General features: G+C 40.1%; 1 protein-coding gene across 3 annotated transcripts in view; it reads left to right on the forward strand.

Moving 5' to 3' along the window:
- Positions 1–11,931, forward strand: part of NKAIN3 (sodium/potassium transporting ATPase interacting 3) — a 349,000-nt gene extending 337,069 nt beyond the window's left edge. For 2 of the 3 annotated variants that reach the window (XM_033072081.1, XM_033072071.1), the window contains exon 6: positions 9,822–11,931. Coding sequence is in view for 2 of the 3 variants with exons in the window: in XM_033072071.1 (XP_032927962.1) it covers positions 9,822–9,835 (14 nt within the window). In the remaining variant the exon portion in view is untranslated. Of the gene's footprint in view, positions 1–6,147; positions 6,232–9,821 lie in introns of all 3 variants that reach the window. The other variant, XM_033072062.2, reaches the window with a different exon arrangement.
- Positions 11,932–20,953: the final 9,022 nt, after the last annotated feature.

The raw sequence follows: 20,953 nt of genomic DNA on the forward strand, positions 1-20,953 counted from the left end.
AATCTGATGCAAATATCTTAATAATTACTGTGGAACATTGAAATATTCCCCTTCTAGCTTCCAGTAATAAAAATGTAAGTAAAAGGTTGTCTCTTAGTAATTTTCTACCACTTTATCCTTTTTTAACCTGATTACCATCTGCCAGTACTTTATAGAGACAGAGCAGCAATCAGAGTGCCACAAATGATTACTGATGTCTCTTCTTCTCTCTTTCTTAATTGTCCTGCACACATTTTCCCTCCTTTAGTCCTCTACATAAGAGAGAAGCTGTTCCTGTGATCTTGCAATGGAATGTGTGATTCTTCTGCTACACTACTTGAGGCTTAGGTGCCCAGGCTTAGTATGAGGAGGGGAAAATGGGCAGAGCTGGCTCCAGACAACTGGGTCAGTCTGGCTCGTGCAGTGAAGGGTGTAAGGGCAGTGGATCTCTTGAGGATGGAAGGTAACTGAAAAAGCAGGTTTTTTCAGGAAAAAAAATGCTTATCTGGAAAGTTTATCTAAACTATCAGTGCAAATATTGGAAAGTCCAAAGTTTGGACCTTATTCCGTACCACTGACTTATCATCAATCCCCCCGTTTTGCTTCCTCTTTCTGAATTATTTTGGTTCCTTTTCTGCTCATAACACCCTCCTCCTCAGTTGCATACCTTTCCTTAATGAATGTAATTACATTGATATATTGCCATTCAAAAAAAAAAAATCTCAGTACCAGGAAAATGATTCAGTGCAAATTAGTATTTGGCACCCCATAAGATAAGAAAATCTTATGTACATAAAACTACAAGTTTGAGCAGCTGCTAGTCTGCCTCTGTCTTGGAAAGGGTCCAGCTGGAAGTGCCAACCATTTGAGCCATCAGCTTTGGGGCTTACTTCCATTTATAAAATGGAGAGGCAAGCATCAATAGGATCTAAGGTATTCCAGGCCAAGAAATGGCAGGATTTACTAAGAACTGTGCTATCACCATATTGCTGCTCTCTTCATACCCTGTACCTCCAGATGTGCTTAGAATTTTCCAACTTTGAAAGAAGAAATTAGTAATATACCGATGAGCTGACAAGCTCTGGCAGCTGTTTGTACAGGACCTGCCAGCAGGTCAATGGGATATTGCCGGAGAAGCTGAATTCCAGATGAGAGGGTGGAAAAGGAGAAAGGAGACTTTTTTTCTGCGCTGTGATTCTTTTACGCTAACTTCAAAGGAAAGCAAATTTTAACTTGCATATGGGTGAATGCGCTGGATAAATAGCAGTAAGGCAACCCGAAATGTCATCTGTCTAGAAAAGAATAACCCTCAGAATTACTGATGACAGTGGATACACTTTCCTCAGCCAGCAGCATACTGCACTTTTCCCACTCAGGCAGATTATGACAAGCGTTCCTCTGATATGGCCCGTGAATGAATGAACATCACTTTAATGGACTGCCTGCGGTGGACAGCCAGCACAGATTTGCACTTCCAAGCACAGCAGGTAGTGAACTCTAAAGGAACATTTCACACTGGCCATTAAGCATCCAGCATGACCACAAAACTGAGGTGACACAAGGAGAGAGCAATTCCCTGGGAATAGGGATCATGTTTTGCAGCCAGCTGCAGATAAAATAACCAGCTTCTGCTGTAACCTGCTATTATCTGTGGGATGCTAAAAAATCCTCTCCCTAGGATTTTAAGCTTCTCTCTGCATGACTGTAGTTAATGACTGGACTCCATGGGGTGTTCGTTATTTAGTGACTGAGTATCCCTACTGCTGACAAGTTGTGGTTGTTGGTTTGGTTTGGGTTTTTTGGGTTTTTTTAATTTAAAGCATAGTACTACAGAGCTGTATAGAACACTTTTTAAATTCAGCTTTCTTCCAGGCTTATGCAACTTTCTGAAACTAATTAATGTAGTCCTGTTAATCTGTGGCAGAAATTATCCATAATCCATTAACCAACCAGAAATAAACAAAAACAATTATTTCATATCATCCTTAAACCATTATTTTCCTCTTGGAAAACCTACATAAATGTTGCTGTTAGTTACTGTTGGCCAATTAAATAGAGGTATCTATGCATCCAAAAGTTCATTGTGTAAAGTTTTAAGATATTTGGTGCCTGCTTACACTGAAATGTACATAGTAATGTCTTTGCCTCCAACGAAAATAAAAATTCCATTTTCTGTGTTTAATGGCCACTTGTGGTTTTAGTCCTGGAAGACTACTAATTATAAGGGATGAAAATATCAGGTAAAATCAAAATGAATTTTGAAAACTAAAAGTAACTTATAATTCAAATAATTGATGATGAATCTTCATATTAAGAGCTATAAGCCATAAAATAGAGCGCATAATGACAAATGACACATTCCATTGCCTTGTGTGATGGAACAGCTTCTTGCCTTGAGAATGAGCTTCACATAAATTTTAAGGTGAACTTCAGCTTTAATACTGCATGAGATATCTTGGATTGCAAAAGGGAAAGCCTGGGCTAAACAGTTTTGAGCAGCTCATCTCAACACTTACTGCATGGTGCTATTAAATATATTCTCCTTGTCAGAACAAAAACATGTCTATGCTGTCAATCATTAATACAGTAATTTCACGAATACAAGCCGCACCAATTTGACCAAAATTTTGGTGGAAACCCGGAAGTGCGGCCAATATTCCGGGGCGGCTAATACATTAACAAAATTCTAAAAGCTGCCAACACGGAAGTGAGAGCCCGCGGCAGCCCCAAGCCAAGCTGGAGCCCGGCCGGCCCCGGCAGAGGTAGGAAAGCCTGGCAGAGGCGGGGCCAGCAGTGTGGGGGGCGGGCGGCTGAGCCTGAGCCAGCAGGGCGGGGCAGGGAGGGCGGCAGAGCCTGGGCCAGCATGGCGGGGGAGTCGGCAGAAGCGGGGCTGGCAGTGCACGGGAGCCCGACTGCATAGGGGAAGATAGCAGAAGCAGGAAGCCCGGCGGCGCGGGGCTGCCCGGCGGCGGAGAAAAGCCCCGTAGAAGCAGGGCTGGCAGTGCACGGGAGCCACATTGCATAGGATAGGATAGTAGAAGCAGGAATCCCGGCGGCGCGGGGCTGCCCGGCGGCGGGGAAAAGCCCCGAAGAAGCAGGGCTGGCAGTGCACGGGAGCCACATTGCATAGGATAGGATAGTAGAAGCAGGAAGCCCGGCAGCGCGGGGCTGCCCGGCGGCGGGGAAAAGCCCCGTAGAAGCAGGGCTGGCAGTGCACGGGAGCCACATTGCATAGGATAGGATAGTAGAAGCAGGAAGCCCGGCGGCGGGGAAAAGCCCCATAGAAGCAGGGCTGGCAGTGCACAGGAGCCCAGGGGAACCAGGGCTAGCAGCGTGGGGGAGCCCGGCGGTGCGGCGGCCAGCAGTGCCGGCCAGGGCGAGCCAACATGGCAGCGGCGGTGCAGACGGGAGCGGGGAGCCAGGGAGTCTGGCAGCGGCGGCGGCAGCAGCACCGCCCGCAGGGCAAGCAAACGCAGCAGTGGCAGTGCAGACGGGAGCAGGGAGCCTGGCGGCGGCGGCGGCAGCAACACCGCCCGGCCGGCCCAGCCAAGCCTTAGCGCCGAGCCGGGCCATCCACCCCTATTGGCAACCATGAGCGGGCCGAGCCTGCCTGGCCCCGCCCCGAGCCAGTAAAGCCCTCTATGCCGCGATCCTGTTACTAATTGGCCAATTTGTGAAAGCTGCGCACGGATTCTCGCTACGAACGAAAGTGCGGCTAATATTCGGGGTGCGGCTTATCTATTGACAAAGACAGCAACATTGTCGAGGCACCGGGGGTGCGGCTTATAATCCGTGCGGCTTGTATTCGTGAAACTACTGTATATCTCAACTTCATTTCTTGTTCGAGAAGATTTGTCGGTAGAAATGCTACTTACTTTAAATTCTCTCCTTGATTACAATTGCAGATAATGCTTGTGATTGCTGAGAGGAATGACATGTGATTCTGAGGTGGTGAATTGCCTAAAAAACATTCTTTTAGCTCCTTGTGTTAACATGTGCTCAATTTATTAAAAAAATAAAAAAGACAAAACAAAAAGCCTTCAGAGCATTGGAAATTGGGGAAAACTAAAGCACATAACAACAACAACAAAAAAGCAAAAACCCACTAAAACAAACAAACAAAAATCACTGTAGACATGATTAATTTTGAAAAATTATTCAGTAAATATGTAATGTATGGTTCCCAGCACATGAAGGAGATCAATCTGTTAAAGCACATTCAAAGTAAGGACACAAAGTAAATTAGAGGGATGGAGCACCTCTCCTTTGAGGAAAGGCTGAGAGAATTGGGATTGTTCAGCCTGGAGAAGAGGAGACTTCAGGGTGACCTCACTGTGGTTTTCCAGTACCTGAAGGGAGCCTAAAAGAAAGAGGGAGAGGGACTTTTTATAAGAGCATGTAGTGACAGGATGAGTTGGAATGGCTTCAAACGGAAAGAGAGTAGGTTTAGATTGCATTTTAAGAATAAATCCTTTATTGTGAAACTGAAGAGACACTGAAGCAGATTGCCCAGAGAAGTTGGATACCCCATCCCTGGAAGTGTTCAAGGCCAGGTTGGATGAGTAGCCTGCTCTAGTGGAAGGTATCCCTGTCTATGGCAGAGGGGTTGGAACTAGATGATCTCTAAGGTCTTTTCCTACCCAAACCGTTCTGTGATTCTGTGGTTTAAAAATCAACTTTTACAACAGTTCATCTGCAACTATTTCCTCTGTAAGGATTTGATCCCACTAGTGCTGAAATAAATTTTGATGCATGTTGTGGCATATAGTGACAACATTCTGAAGGAGAGCTGCAACATGAAAGAAATAGAGTAGAAAAAGGAGGTGCAGACTCGGGCAAGCTCTTCAATACATTATGTCCTGCTCAGACAGTTTTAGGATAACAGTCTTGGGGAAGTGGTGCTGTATGATTGAAGTACATCAAGTTCAGTTTTCAGCCATTTCTGGGCTCAGGAGGGGAAGCTAGCTGGAAACAACAGGAGCATTTCCACAGATTTCAGTGGGTATTTCATTAGTCTGTCAATCTCTAAGCCTCAGTTTCTCATCACCTCACCCTGGATAAGCACTCTTTGTTGATCTACCTAGTGCACACATTGACTGGCAAATGGCTGCTTTTTTTCATTCGTTGCTCATACAGCAATTAATACAATGAGAATCAAAATTCTGCTTAGGACTTTTATATAAACAAGTGAAGGAGGTTGCTTTCCATGCAACCAAAGAACCCTACTGTACTGTGAATTTGTTAGCTCTGGACATGTCTGCAAAAGGCCCTTTGAAATCAATAGAATAGTCTTTTCCACAAATCTACTTTTAAGATTTCTAGGAGAGCTTGAAATTGTGGCCTCTTAGAGCTGCTTAAAATCTTACCAAAATAATGAAATATAATACTCAGACTAAAATGTCTTTTTAAAAAATCATTGTCACCATAGAAGGAACTAAAAACTTCTCAAGAGCACATTATTTCTGACATAGAAGGTAGAAGGTTTCTGAAAAGGTGTCCTGACCCCACAAGTTCATCCAGAGAAGATGCTGCTGGTTTTTTGTATTCAGTGATCACTTATTTATTCTTTACTCAGCTCTCATGGCTTTGGTTTTTGTTGCTGCTTTTCTATGACTCCATTGAGCCTGAAGAGTTTAGGTGATATTAGGTTCACAAGCTAAACTGTTTCCATTGCCTTAATTTCTAAATGCTTAAAAAGGAGTTTAAGGGGAATTAGTAAATACATTTTATATATATATATATATATATATAATTGTAGATATGTAATATGTATAAATATATATAAATATATATATAAATATGTATATATATACTGAGATTGCCCTAAAGACAATCAGCTATTTTACCCCATAGTGGTTTCTCTTTACATCCATGAATGCTCCTTTTGCACATACACTGGCAGGGGTGTGTATGTCTGCTCATCCAACTGCTGCCCCTCTTTCCAGGCATGGGGTTAAATAGCCCCCAAGGAAGACAGAGCATGGAGCCTTCTGTAAACAGTGTCCACAGCATCTTTATCTGCTTGGTTTATTTCTTGTACGCAAAGCTGTGCATGCACTTACTTTTTTCTTTTTTTTTTTTTTTTTAACACAATTTGTCCACATTTCTTTTTTCAGTTGACATATTTTCATTTCCATTTGTTCATTTCTGGAACTGTTGTATTTTCAGTTGATTTCATAGGTGGACTTGACACATACTCCTACCGACAGCCCCCCCAGGAACATGTTGAGTTAAAGCCTGTAAAGCCTGTAGGTAAGGTTCTGGTCCCACGGACCACATTAATCCTTCTAACTGAACTGAACTGAAAGCTAACCCTCTCCTAAAATAATTTGGGCATCAGATTACTGATAATTTAATTATATTTTAATTAGAACTTAATTAAAAATTAATCCATGCGAAACATTGGAGTAAGGACGCTTTGTCATTGATGGCATGTCCGCTAAAGCAAGGATTAGGAGATATCACCATGTCTGCCACCTCGTGCCTCATCTTAACACAAGGAGAGGCTCTCACTGAAGGTTGGAATTGCTTCCTTGCTGAATTTTTAGCAAGAAAAGAGCTGGTTTATAGCTTCTGCAGCTGCAGAAACCTTAATGAGATTAACCCATTTATAAAAAAGCAGTAGTTTTTACATTTGTCTAGCTACTGAAAGAAAAGGTTTTGCTGAAAAACTGCTTGTTACCTTAAAATCTATCTGTAGAGTTTCACTGGAAGTTCATTATCTCTTTGCCATCACTTATTTGCTTGCACCATGAAAATCACATTTTCATAGACTCTTCCTGCTTTGCTACCTAATGAATATGTTTGAATGCATATCTATTCTTTTTATTTGGAAAAAATTGGGAGAGACATTACTAGTATATGTTTTTTGGCAGGACCTCATATAACTCGGTGTGGATTTTTTTGAAGTATTATTGGTAAACCAGAAGTTGTTAATTTGGAAATTTTTTTTATGGCTGGCACTTGTGATGTTACTATCTGTCTTTAAATTTACCTTTGGGCCTTTCATGCCTCTTAAATGCAGCATGAAACGCACACACAGCTAATTGACTGAAACTAATTTAATGACTTCCTCTATTTTACTTATCAGTTAACAGAATTAGAATGGGTTGAAGGTTTTTCCTGGTGTATGCATGTGCACTCGTGCTAGGAGTTTTAATTTAAAATAGACAATTGCTAAAAAATTGTTTGGGGTTGGAACTTGACATCTGATCATCGTGACTTTATTAATTTTTTGCAGGTTTTCAAAATCTGTTTTATTCATGATGCAGCTTTCAATTTGTAGAAATAAACAGAGACAAAAATATATCTAAACATAGAATTATGAAGGCTCAAAATGATGGTGCTTACTAGAACAGGAGCAAATAACACATTAAGACAACTAAATAAAATTATGAACCTTCTGACATTTGACTAAATACATGCTCTACTTTGAAGTTTATTTTTCTTTAGTAATTTTTCATTAAATGTCTATTTTGCTGCATTTTCTGTCAGAAAGATGACTGCAAAATGGGGGTTTGAACCTTCTGAGTAAGTTGCTAGTGTACACAGTTAAATTGATATTCAGGAGCAAGAGGGCCACGTCTGCAACATTTACACTCTGCATATAAGATTTTAGTCTCTAAACCTGCATTCAGATTACTTGTAAGCATCAAGTGCATAAATATTTAGTACTCTCTTAGCAAGCTTACTATGATTAAAGAAGAAAATAAAAGACATATTCATGAAATACTTACATTCCTGCAAAATATATTCATTTGTTTTGCAGTAGAAAAGCCACAGCATCTGATAATTTGTTCTTTGATGGGAGATTTTTGATAAGTAGCTCAAGGGATTTGGGGGTTTTGGTGATCTTACAATACTGGAGAATAAGAGTTATCTTCCCATTTCCTGTGAATGTGTATCCTTGTACTGCTTGGAGGGCCCTCTCTGGTCTCTTTATTGCTTCAAGGAGTATAAAACTGGGACAGAAATTATATTGGGTTTCCTTCTTTATTGATGTTTTGGTTGTATATAATGAAAGATACAGAGGACCTTTATCTAAAATGAGAGGGAAATTACTCTTAGTGATCAAAGTCTGAATTAAAAGCCAAATTGCTGGAAATAATTTGGTCAGTGGATTGTGCCAGAACTTCGCAGATTCTTATCTCTCTGCAGCACATTAGCCTTCTTGACTTATTTTGGTAAGTTAATTGCTATATGTATCAGTTATATACAGTCTGAAAATTCTTAGTATCTCTAAAAAGTGAGTCCTGGTGTCCAGACTGTGCAAAACTCCATTTCTGATAGTTGGTATTCTCTTAGAACTGAACATGAATAATGCTTGTAAAAGCACATTAAAAGCCTTTATAAATGTTACTTTATAGATGAAAGCTTGGGTATATTTCCCTTTTCCTCATCCCTTTTATTTCCCTTATTCCATTCACAAATTAACTAAACATGGCCTATTGAAAATACAAGGCTCTGTGGTCTCATCTAAACTAAGCAGAAGACAGTCTGCTGTTATCAATGGTCACATTCAGTATAATGCCTGCTCAGTGCTACCATGATTATTAATGATTTACAAGACTAAGCTTAGTTTTCCTTCTCACCTCTGAGAAGAAGTTAAATTTGAACTTGTTCCCATGGGGGAACAATTTTTAATCCAACTATGAATGATCATGGCTTGCCTGTTTGTTCTGCCTGTAACTCCACTGGGCTATGGGACAAGGAGCAGCAGGATCTTTGCCCTCACCCATGCAGCTTCAATTAAGATGTGTGTAAGGCAGGAGACAATGGTGTGGGGCAGAAAAGGAATGGTTGTGTTCTCTTTGGGACTAAAGCATTTGGACTATAAAGAAGAGTGTTGTGCCTGTTTGAATCAAAGTATCAACAGCCAGGCCACTCAGTAATATTTAGAAATGCTTCAGATACTGTTATGTAGAAATGAGAGGAGCGTGGAGGCTAGAAGGAAAAATAAGAAATTATATTTTGGCTTGCATTAGAAGTTATTATTATTAATAATTATTATAATATATGTTAACAATATAATATCATAATCATGCTGTAATAAGAACAATGTACTAATATAATAATGAAAATTTTAATTATAATTTTAATCGTAGTAATAATAATAAAATAAAACTACTACAGCTTTGAGCAACTCTATCTGGACAGACACTGAATCCCTAATTCCAGTTAGGGATGTGCTTAGCCTTTTTAGGAACTTACTGATTTGTGCTTGTGGAACTGATCCACTGTATGAGAAACTGTGCTGATGGAGAGGTCACCACTCTGTGATGCATCTGTGTGATCCTGTCCTGTTTGTATCTTCTCCTGAGACTTTACCCATCCTTAAATTGCTCTGAAACACCAACATAGATTTTCCAAGATTACACAAGTGAAAATGGTTACAGGGAGTCATGGGAGAATACATAGATTGAGTAGGAGTATCACTCTGGTGAGGACTATAAATAGTGTGAGTCCAGCCCCAATGCTCATGTTTGTGATCAGAATTTTTCAACTGGGTGAAAGTATCTCTCATGCTGTTGAAATATACTATGCTAAAATGAATCTAATATTGTATGAGCTTCAGATATGCTTTACCAGATTTGGGACTTCTCCCAAATGTTGTTTGCTTTTGTGGTATATATAGCACAAAGCTACTGCTTTGTACCCAGCCATTCATTCTTGACCATATTGGTGAGTCTCACAGCTGACAAAATTAGTGACCACATTAGATTTATCCACCTGTTTAGTAATTACTAACCTCTCAACTGGTATGAATTTACAGCTTACTAATTAGAAGATTTAAAAAAAAATAGATTTTCATTTGTAAGTAATGCTTATATCCTGTTTTTTAGGTCGAAGTAAGTAATGAACATGGACTCAAGACTTCTGCTGCTGTAGCTGAAGAAACAGATTTTAGAAAAGAAGACCAACCTTGTGACTCATTGTTCTGGAAGAAACTCACCACATCTGTTCCTCACAGCATGTGGATTGTTCTTCCCACAGGCTCAGTGTCATTATCAGCGTTGTTATTTCGTAGATCTTTGTAGATGATCTTGAATTTTTAAATAATTTACTTATATGGACACTTGTAAATTGTAAATTCTTTTCTTTTTTAATTTCAATATTTTTACAATGTTTAGTGTTGAGGCATGAAAACAAAACAACCTGTGAAAACTAGGAGGAGGGTGTGTCTTTCTCAAAAAATCAGTATTTTTTTGACTGAGAGGATCATACTGTGCCTGGTCAAGATTGTGTCAGTAAACAATAATTTTGACTCCAAAATATGCAGCAGGAGTCAAGCCCTAACAATGTCCAAGAGATCATTTCAGTGCTGTCTTTAGAATTCACAATGTCTATTCCTTGCATTGTTTGAACTGCAGAATGCAGTAGGGATTTATCCATGACTCTTCTTACCCAAGCACTAATGTACTGAACCTAACTATTGCAATTTATATATGACTCCTCCTTTCCCAATCTCTTTTGCCCCAAGTCCATCTCGAGCAGCTGTCTCTGATTTGAAGAGAAGTAGGACAACTGCTTAATGGATGTCCATCTCTAGGAACCCTTACACCCAGGGCTGTTTAGATGTCTGTGGTTTGCACATTTTTAAACTCCTTTCCTCCCTTCTCCCAGGAAGAAGCCAAGCATGAATGTACAGTACAAGGCACCAACTGAAGCCTTAGAAGCCTCTGGGGACTAATTTTTCTCTTAATTTAAAAGTAAACAAGCAAAACTGAAAAATGTGTGTAAAAATTTGTAAAGTTATTTGTAAATACTTCTAGACAAAGAACATGTATGTAACTGTGGTATTTTGTTTTCTATTCTGTCACCACTAGCATAAAGTGATACACAAAGCTATTTTCTTTGGAGAGCTGGCAGTCTTTTTAACAGAACACTTTTTTTCTTTCATCTTTATTGCAATATAAAGTGCTGTGTAGATTTGTATGCCCCAGAGAGTCTTGTCTCTCTACAGAGCCTGTGTGCCTCAGCATTGAGCAGAAACATCATGAGGGTTTTGAGTCTGTTTGTGATTTTGCACTTTTCTCACTTAAAAATTTCCTTGGTGGGACAGCCAGGAAGGTTGTTCCTTCTGACATGTGTTTCTCTACCTCTGCACCAGAGGCTGAACAGATCCCCACAAAGTCCCTCCATGGATACCCTGAGAAATCTTCAGCTGATCTAAACAACATTTAGCTCCTAAATTTGCGGTCTCCTGTATTTTCAAGTCCGAGGACGTGAGAGCTAGACAAAACCTTGTCTTGATTCTTTCCCTCCTATAATGTTATTTACCACTATGAACCTGTTGGGGATGCTAATAAATACAATGGAAATCTAATATTTTCAGGTGACCAGGGTCTTGTGGTACATCCACTTCCTTTCTAGCTGGTTAACTTAAAGACCTCACTGACTTTGGAGAAAACACAGCCTGAACTTTGGTTAACCTTCCCTGAAACTGAGTATGATGTAAGTATTAAGACAAAGTCAACAAGAAATAGCAACTGAATTAAAAAACCTTTAGTGTTCCTGGGGCTGGATATACCTCAAATAAAACCTTCATCTGAACCCAGTGCTGCCTAGGACCAAGAGGGAAGATCAGGAATGAATGTTACACCCCCCTTGATGGTACAGGTTAAAGACACATTTCTGGCAGGGGTTTGGAAGTGTGTGTTTGATTTTCTGGCAAGGCGTGTCTGCTGGACCACGTTTTACAGATTTGTCTGAATGTGTCCAAAACCTGTCTTTCTGTAGGTCCTTCAGAAGTGCGTCCATGTCACAAAAATTCTACAAAGACAGAACCTGAGTTCTCTTCCATTTGAAATATCAATCACTTTTTAGCTAGGGAGCACAAATCAGTATATCCCAAATCAGAATCATTACCAATACAGTGAGTGTGCCATCTGTCTCACTTAACAAACAGAACAATCCTGATTGAGAAGAATTTGTCTTCATTAGAACCAGCCAGAATGCAGACTGAAATGCCAAAGGAAACTGTCATTCTTTTCTAAACTGAGACACCCAAAATAGTATCAATCAACCTGTACATGTTGGGGTAAAAAAAATCTTGAGAATAATAAATGCATTTGGCTGTTAATTGCCATGTCCTGTAACTTAGTAGGATATATTGGAGAGCATTTTTGTAGGAAGCCTTGAGTAGTAGTTCCTTTATTTTTGCAAAATATACTTTTAGTAAGGTGTTAGGTGAGTCCCAGATCAGCCAGCTACATGGGAAATAAATGTTGACTCTCTAAATAAACTTGGAAAGTTTTCTTAAGCTTAACTGAACCGTGCAATTTCAGGAAATGACTAGGTTTGTGCTGCAAAACAGAATTTACTGACAATCTTGAAACCTCAGAGATTATCAGTTGCTACAAACTGTTCTGGTGGCATTAATATGTCATAGTGTTACACTTTAGGGCAGCTGAAGATTTGTCCTTCAATTTTTTTTTTTCTTTTCCTGAGTTTCTGTTTAATTCTAGTTTTTTAGAGAATCAGATTTGCCAGAGTACTTTGGCTGACACTAAAAGTGGGGATGAGACTGCAGAAATGGGGCACTACATGTTCACTGAGGACTGAGCCAGGTACCACCAGTTTCTTAAAAGAGTGGATGATGTTTTGAGGATCTGAAAATAATAACTGTAGCAAGAAATTAACAGATTTTTGCCTGGTACAGGGACATACCATGATTATATATTACAATTTGTGGAATTATTGGTTGGACTCTTTCATATTCATAGAGAATTTTTTATATAAAATGTGAAGTTTTTTGAAATTCAGTTTTGATCTGAAGGAAGTCTCTAAAATGAAAGCCTTCACAGCTTGGATTGGCTGAAGGGTGCTTTTTTAGTGCTAAGATATGATACTATAGATTATTTATATTATTATAAGAGATAGTATTAGCTATTATAGATACTTTTCAATGGAGCTCTATCAGTTAAACCCATGGGAATTGATGCCTGGTTTTACCCAATAACTTCTTTCAGTAGTGCAGGTAACATTGTCCAGAGAAGAGCAACAAAGCTGGTGAAGGGTCTGGAGCACAAGGCTTTGAGGGGCTGCTGAGAGAGCTGAGGTTGTTTAGGCTGAAGAAAAGGAGTCTCAGGGGTGATCTTATGACTCTACAACTTCCTGAAAGGAGGATGTAACCAAAGGGGGTTCAGCATCTTCTTCCAGGCTGCTAGAGATAGGATGAGAGGATATAACCTTAAACTGCACCAGGGGAGGTTTAGGGTGGACATTAGGAACAATTTCTTTACAGTAAGGGGGATAAGACATTGGAATGGGCTGCCCAGGGAGGTGGTGGCGTCACCATTCCTGGAAGTGTTTGAGAAAGGGGTGAATGTGGCACTCAGTGCCCTGGTCTAGTTAAATGGTGGTATTTGGTCACAGGTTGGACTCAGTGATCTAAGAGGTCTGTTCCGACCTATTTGATTCTGTGATTAATGGTATTTACTGTATATTATTAAATGGAATTTGAGGCTAGGGGTCTGGTTGCTGGTTAGCATGAGACAATACTAACTTTTCTTATTTGAAACCTGAGAACACATAATTGGGTCACTAAGAGGCCTGTAGTTCTGCACCAAAAAAAAGGCAGACTTTAGCAAACAACTTCAAGTGCAGGCTTCCTTCGTTCATAGCTGCCACACAAGACTCTTCTCCATGTTTGGATCCTGAGTTTCACCTCTTCCTCCAGTTGCCCACAGGTCAGGCATTGCAATACCATTGTCACCTCCAAGCACCATGTTGGTAGATGCAACCTTTTTCTCAACGCTGACTGCAATGTGCTTCTCTGCACCCAGCTGCCTGCCTGTCTTTCATGTGGGGATTAGCAGGTTGAAAAAGCCAACCCAGCAATCTATCAAGGTCCTTTAACAGACTTTGACAGTAGAAAACAAAAATTGGCATCCCAAACTAATTGGCTTGCCTCCTTCCAGTATCAGCCTCATCTAGTTTAATTAAAACAAATTACAACCTGGCAGCTCTTTTAGACAAAAAATTTCAGATTGGGAAAAATGTTCCTTCCATGTTAAGGCTTCAATATCAGCAGAATGTTTTTCACAAATGAGTTCACCTCTTACCTGCTATTCTGGGCATTTTGACAGAAACCTTCTCCTTAGTGCCCAACACAGCGATGGGGTTGTGTTACCACATGCCACAATAGCACTTCTACAGCAGGGTGGCTGGGTTGCAACCTGAGGTCATGTCAAGTGGGTTAGGGCTGCATAAGGTGAAGGGTGCCCTCATCAATGTAGCCCTAAAAAAGTAGTCTCTCTCCTGACTCTGCCTAGGTAACTGGCTATCCCTGCAACCACAACTGGGGATGAGCCTGAAAGATTCATCAGTTTGCAGCAGCTTTGTGAGCAAACTAATACATGTGTTAGAGATAATCAGAGAATTCAGATCAATGAAAACGGGCCCATAAAGAAGATATTTTATATCAAGACTGCTGCAGTGTTTGCCCCTTGGAGCTATGTCTGCATTGCCTGCTGGCAGTGTGCTCCCAGCATGTCAACTCTGATCATCCAGCATTACCAGCAGCACTCTGCTTCACTGTAAAGGGACACAAGGTTGTTCAGGAACCTAAATAATTATTTAGCAACTAAGAACACAGCTCTATCCTGTACTGCTTGCTTGCTGTTTGACAGCTACATGTAAGTTGTTCCGTTTTCCCCAGGCTGACAAACTATCTTTATTCATCTGCTGATAAATGATGGTTTCTTGACATAATTTCCACTTCCTTCACAGAAGTCATAGTTTGAATGATTCTCTTTGATTTTAAACAAATTAAACATCTGGATTTAATCCCTGCTTCCACATGAGTACCTGCTCATCAGTCACATAACACAGTCCTGGACGTGACAGCTTTGTGGAATAGCTGCCCTTGCATGGTCCACTGCCTCTCAAAACCAGCAACAGACTGAAGATAGTCTCACTAAGCAGCAGCCATGCATAAATAATCCCAGGAATGCAAAAAATATTCTCCTTGTTTTGCTTATTCCCCTAGGACCCAATATCACTTCTCCTAGCTTTCTGTCCCAGTTTCCTATTTATTTCACACCGCCCAAATGCAACCTCCTATAAATTTGAAACACTCCTGTAAGTCAGTGCCAAGCAGAGTTGCTGAAGCTTGACTTTTAAGTTGGCCGCATGTGATTCCAAGACTAATCTAATTTCTCATTTTCCACAACATTGCGTACCTGCCCAATTAGTAGAGCATCATATACAAGGAGGGGTTACAGCATCCCCTAGCACGTGATGTATTTGGAATAAGAACTGTGCTACACATGAGCAAAGAAATCAGCTTCCCGTGTTAGCCCATACTATTCATAAAATGTCACTGGTGTGTTCTTTTCCTGCTCTATCTGCATAGCCAGAACCAAGGTGGCAGGCAGGTAGAGTCCCAAGTGTTGGGGCGAATGCACACCAACAGCTTGTTTAGACAACCTTGATCTCATATTTATAATCCACACTGCAGTTTCTGAGTTTTCTTGTGGCAAGTAAAGCTGCTTGGTTTATAAACTGCAGCCAGACCTTCCGGTGTGGGATAATGAATAACCTTCTATACCACTCACAAACACACACACGCACACAGAGAGATACATATATTTTAATAGTCATGGTTCAGTTTCTAAAGACTTTTTATTATTCAAATAAATCTGTTTTCCCTGGAGTTTGGAGGAGGATATGTCTGGGCTGCTGCAGGAAGTTTTTCTCCATGCATTTGGGGGTTTGAAGAATAACACCAGTGGAGATCATTGCCCACCCATGGGAGCAGCCCCAGGACCCATCCTGGTGCCAGCACTAGCTGGCGTCTCTGGAGGATGCCCAAGGTGTGACTGTCACAGCAGGTCTCACCTCTGGGCTCTGCTCCCTGCAGCAGCCTGCTGGGGAATAGCCCTGGGAAACCTGAGGGGCACCTCTCCTGCTGTGCTCTGGGGCTGCTTTTACCTGCCTTTAAGCCCTGGACTGGGCTGTGGTGCTCGCCTGTGCTGTGGTTGTGTCTGTGGCTAGCCAGAAACCCCCCTGACCCCAACAAAATACAGAAAACTGATCTCAAGAGATGAGTCCTGATGTGTTTTTGATGATGAAATTAAAATTCATGCACTCTGATAAAGATCCTATCTAAATTAGGACTTCATCTAAGGTGTGTGCTTGGGGAAACACTAAACTCAGGTATATAGCTAACAGATATATAATGTGTATCTGATTTTAAAGGCACTTCTACTAATCTGCCTAGTGAGTAAGAAATTAGATTTGTGGCTATTTTAATCTCATCAAACCTATTTCACATCAAAATAATCTGAAAGGAAAAATCAAGGCTGGATGGGCGAGCGCTGAAAGGGGCCTGAGAAAGAGATTTGGAAAAATAAAGAAATTAGACTTACAAAAGGCAGCACACTAAAACCAGAACTTTGTAGTGGAAAGCATGTAAACAAAAAACAAAGAAGGAAAAGAACAGTGATCTTTATTTTTAACATCATCACATAGCAGAATGCTCAAAATTATTATTTACTAGAATGAAAAGCACCATAAAATACAAGCACACAAATACATATCTCTGTCATTGCTTTTGTAATAGAGTAGGTTTTCTAAAAGCTCAACTAATTTTACAGCCTGTCTTTCCCCATTAAAACCTAATATGCCAAGAAATATGATGTACAAAGGAATATTAAAAGGAAGGTTTGGCTGAGCACGTTATGCCACCTCATGGTTACTGGTGGAAATACCATCACACTCAGTGCTGTTTCAGAAATACCGCAGAGGAAAAAGAGGAGCACATCTCAGTTATTGGGATATATTGCTGAAATGTCAGAAGTCCCACTGGGATCAATCATTGCAGAGTGCTAAGATCAAATCTTTGAATTATATATAAAGACAAAGCACTGTAAAACACATCTCCTTTTAACAGTTGAATTTGCTGCTTTACTGCAAATATATTGCTAACATAACATATAATTCAGTATTGACCTGGTACTAGCCCATAAGTGCCTCCTCCTGTGGAGTTTCTGTGTTTAGCTTTTTTCTGAAGGTTGCCATTATCTGTAAGAACACACTTATCCACTCCTGCAAGTATCTCTTTGCCTCTTTAACAACAAGACATAATGTTCACTTACAACTGGGTAACTAACATGAAATTACAGTTTTGGGTGTATATAGCATACATTTAATTACTGAATTTGGATGTTATCATGACCTAAAATTGCTAAGATTAAAAAAAATCCAGAACCTCAGAAGACTATGATTTTCACTTGAGTCAATAGCTCACATGCAAAGACAGGGATACATTTTTTTCCATTAGAATAAATTATACAAAGTGGAAATGGAAGCTGGCTGAATTGATGTGACCTGGAGTGCCCAGTCACTTAGGTGATGGCCAAACTCTTAGCTACACTAATGTTACCTTGGAGAAAATGTTTGTTAAAATCAAGGGATTAGACTCAGATGGCTCTTGCATGAATAAAAGTAATCTTACTTAAGCGTGGGCGTTTTTTAATACAAAATATTGAAGTTTAGCGCTCTAGTGGCCTGACATTAGCAAAGGAGAAGGAGGAAAGGAGTTGTGTATCTCTTGCTTTCGTATGAGGTTTGTGACAATCAAGCTCTTAATTTGGGCATCTCAGTCCAACCCAAAGTCAGAGGAATGTGAAACAAATGTACTTCCAAATCCTGTGATTCTACTTTCCTGATCTTTCAATGAATCATACTTGGCTGCAGAAAATTTAGAGTATGGTCAGCTTCTGAGGAATGGACATTAAGTAAAAATATACTTAAATAAAAATTTGTTCATTAGGCATGCAAACGTGGCATCATGAGAAGTGGAAATGAGGCATGATAAAGTTAGGTCATCAGAGTATTTTTCTATGGGTTGGTTAACTCACAAACCAGATGACCTATCTAGGACACATGACAAATGACGGCATAGTTTAAAATTCCTTTTCAAGAGAGAACCCCAGTCTTTCACCCTGACAAACCTCACCGGGATTATCTGTCAGCAAGAGATTTATAGGTTAACTTTTTGTAAAAGTTAATGTGAAAGTCACTGCTCACATTTTTAATACTCAGATTCCCTTATTAATGTAGTTGAAAAAAGGTCTGTGCCCTGTTTTCTGATGAGACTCAGAGATAATAAAATACTTTTGATTTATATGTCTAGAAAGGCTATGGATGGATTCTATCCCTCTTGTCCAGGGAATGTGCTTCTTGGAACAGTAACCTGCAGCACAAAATTACTGATACATTTAGGGATTGTCCTTATTTCTCTGTCTTTCCAGAAAGTTTGTATTCCTACAGGATGACTTACTTTACAAATAAATTAAAATGCCAGCCTCATCAGAAAAAAATACTAGTTATTCCCTGCTCAGAAGCAATTGATAGTTACAGCAAAACAAAATAATTGTATTTAATAAAATTTTTGTAGTAATACTGATGTTTTTATTCAAAAATATTATAAACTCTTAAACTTATAATGCAGAAGTATATAATCACCTTGAAACTTCTTTCTGGAGGTTGCTTAAGCAAGGAGATCATGCACAAAGCAAATGCAACATTGGAGTTAGAATTTTTGGAGAGTAAAGAAAGCTATAAATTATCCCTTTTTCCCTTACTTCCAGCTTCTGGAGCTGATTTGGCCAGCCATGAATAATGTATTGCAGGAGCTGCTTCCTACCTTTTGAGATTTGTTCTGTTCATCCAGTGTAACTAGACTCTCAATCTGCTCTGTGTGACATATAATTTTGCATAACATTAGGCAGCATGTTGGAAGTGGGGACTCCTTAATAAATGCAATTTCTGCTTCCAAATTAAATACAGATGACTTCCGAGAGCTGACTGGAATGTATACTCCAAGAGTGATTTTCTGAAAGTGCTCACATCCCCTATAATGACATTTAAAACCACTGATGGAAACTTGCTTGGGCCATTGCATCAGTAATTATTGGTATGTAGATACATCTTTGTCCTTCTGGAGAAGAATGAAGATTCAACTTGCTTGGTAGATGTGGCTATTTATTTTAACACAGCTGTTACTCTGAAGTCCAAGCCTAACTGGAAAACCAAGAAGAAAACGCAGGCCTTTTCTCTTTGTGCTAGGAAAATGCAAGGTGTTGTGCTAGCCTAGATCTGTCACAGAAACTTTAAGGGACCAGCAGACACTCTGGCACTTCTCTGAAACAGTGAGGCTGCTGGCTGAGTGAGACCTCAACCTCATGGCCCTCATTGTATTGTGGCTGGGACACCGTGGGACTTGCACTGTCATATTTAATCACACTCTGTGAAAAGAGAGTAATAATAGCTGTGTAGCACTTGCTCACAGAAACAGGATGTTACTCAAATTTGGCTTATTTCATTTAACAGAGCTGACAACCAAGCCTGGAAGGCATTCTAGCAGTTCCCAGGCCACCTTCTGGATTCAATGTCCATTGACTCCAGATGGTTGAGTTGCTGCAAAGACGAAGGACCAAGGCTGTACCTCAATCCAAAAGCAAACTTGTGCTGTCATAAAATTCCTTCATTTTTCCCCTCTTCTCCCAAGTCTGGTCTGGTCCGTGGGTCTGCCCACAGCTGTGGTTGGCAAGATGAGGGCACAGCAGCTGTTCAGGCTCTGCATCACCCAGAGCACCAGCGCAGGACTCCAACCCTTGCCCACCACGGCTGTGGCACTGTCACTGTCTCCTCAGAATGGCTTCCAGTCAGGCTGCCTCAGAGTCCCAGCAAGGCTAGCACAGGCCAGGGACAAGAATTTTGAAAAACACATTGGAGAAGGAAACATAAGAAAGGGAATATTCCATATTCAGAGAGAAGAGGCACTTTAGAAAAAAAATATGGAGGTCACAGAGAGATGAATTCCATGGGCTGTGAGAGGAGAAAACACAAGAGAACAGGAAGAGGCATGCAGGAAACCAACAGAGAGGGTGAGACTCCTCTACTGCATTTAGGTTTCTGATGCCTATTTCCAAGCATGTTATGTGTGGTGTGTGCAGGTTGACAGTGAAGTTTCCCACTTACATAAAAAAAACATTTATAGTTTTTAAAGTATGAGGACTATATTCAACAGATTTTCCCATTTTCCTCACACACAACTTGAATGGGTGGTCTTTAAAGAGAAATGAAGGGACTTAAGATATTAGGTGCTATACATGAACATGAGTGGGTTTGGTTTTTTTTTTAATTTTTAGCTGCATAAACTAATTAAGCATAGCAGAGTTCAGGAATCAAAACAGGTGGGTTTTACCTATGGTTTTTTATCCCTCAGGGGAAAAGTAAGAGATGCTAAAAAAAATCTAAACAAAAAGAAAAAAAAAAACTCCACCAAAACTAACAAACAAATACAATAGCAAAACCCCAAACAAACAAAAACCACTATAAACCACTATAAAATCACCCATGGAATAGGTTAACAGATTGAATTAGAAACATACTGTTATTTATTGTAGTTAAGAGTGCTTTCAAACCCTTAAAGAAGATTAAAAACGCTGTAAAGAAATCTGACACAGTCCTCAGGCTCCCAGACTTTACATCTGCTTCAGTGCCTAGTCAAAAAGTGAGCAGTGAGCACTAATACTCTGTGTGCCTGCTGCAGATACACCTCATCACATCCTATTGCCCTTCCCAAAACTCAGTGCTATTATTTTTGCAACATCAAACAAAACCCAGAAGAGTTTATTAAAAGTTTTTACAAAGTAGACAAAAAGACTTTGTCAAAAAGCACACTTTAAAATAAAGAGGTGCATGAGAAAAATAGTGTAAAGAGTATAATGCAGCGGAACAGAATTTAAATTATGGAGATACTTTGTGTGGGGCTACTTCATGGTCATTTCCCCTTGTCCAGAAATTGCACCTGCTTTGATCCAGCTGCAAACAAACAACTCTTGATGTGTTCAGTATGAACATACAGACTATTGGTACAGTAAAAGTAAGTCTGGTGCTACAAGGTACGTGTGCCTTGGACACAGCATGATTAATGCTGTATAGCATGTGCTTATTTGGG

Source organism: Catharus ustulatus, chromosome 1, assembly GCF_009819885.2.
Source record: "Catharus ustulatus isolate bCatUst1 chromosome 1, bCatUst1.pri.v2, whole genome shotgun sequence".
Classification (NCBI taxonomy): domain Eukaryota; kingdom Metazoa; phylum Chordata; class Aves; order Passeriformes; family Turdidae; genus Catharus; species Catharus ustulatus.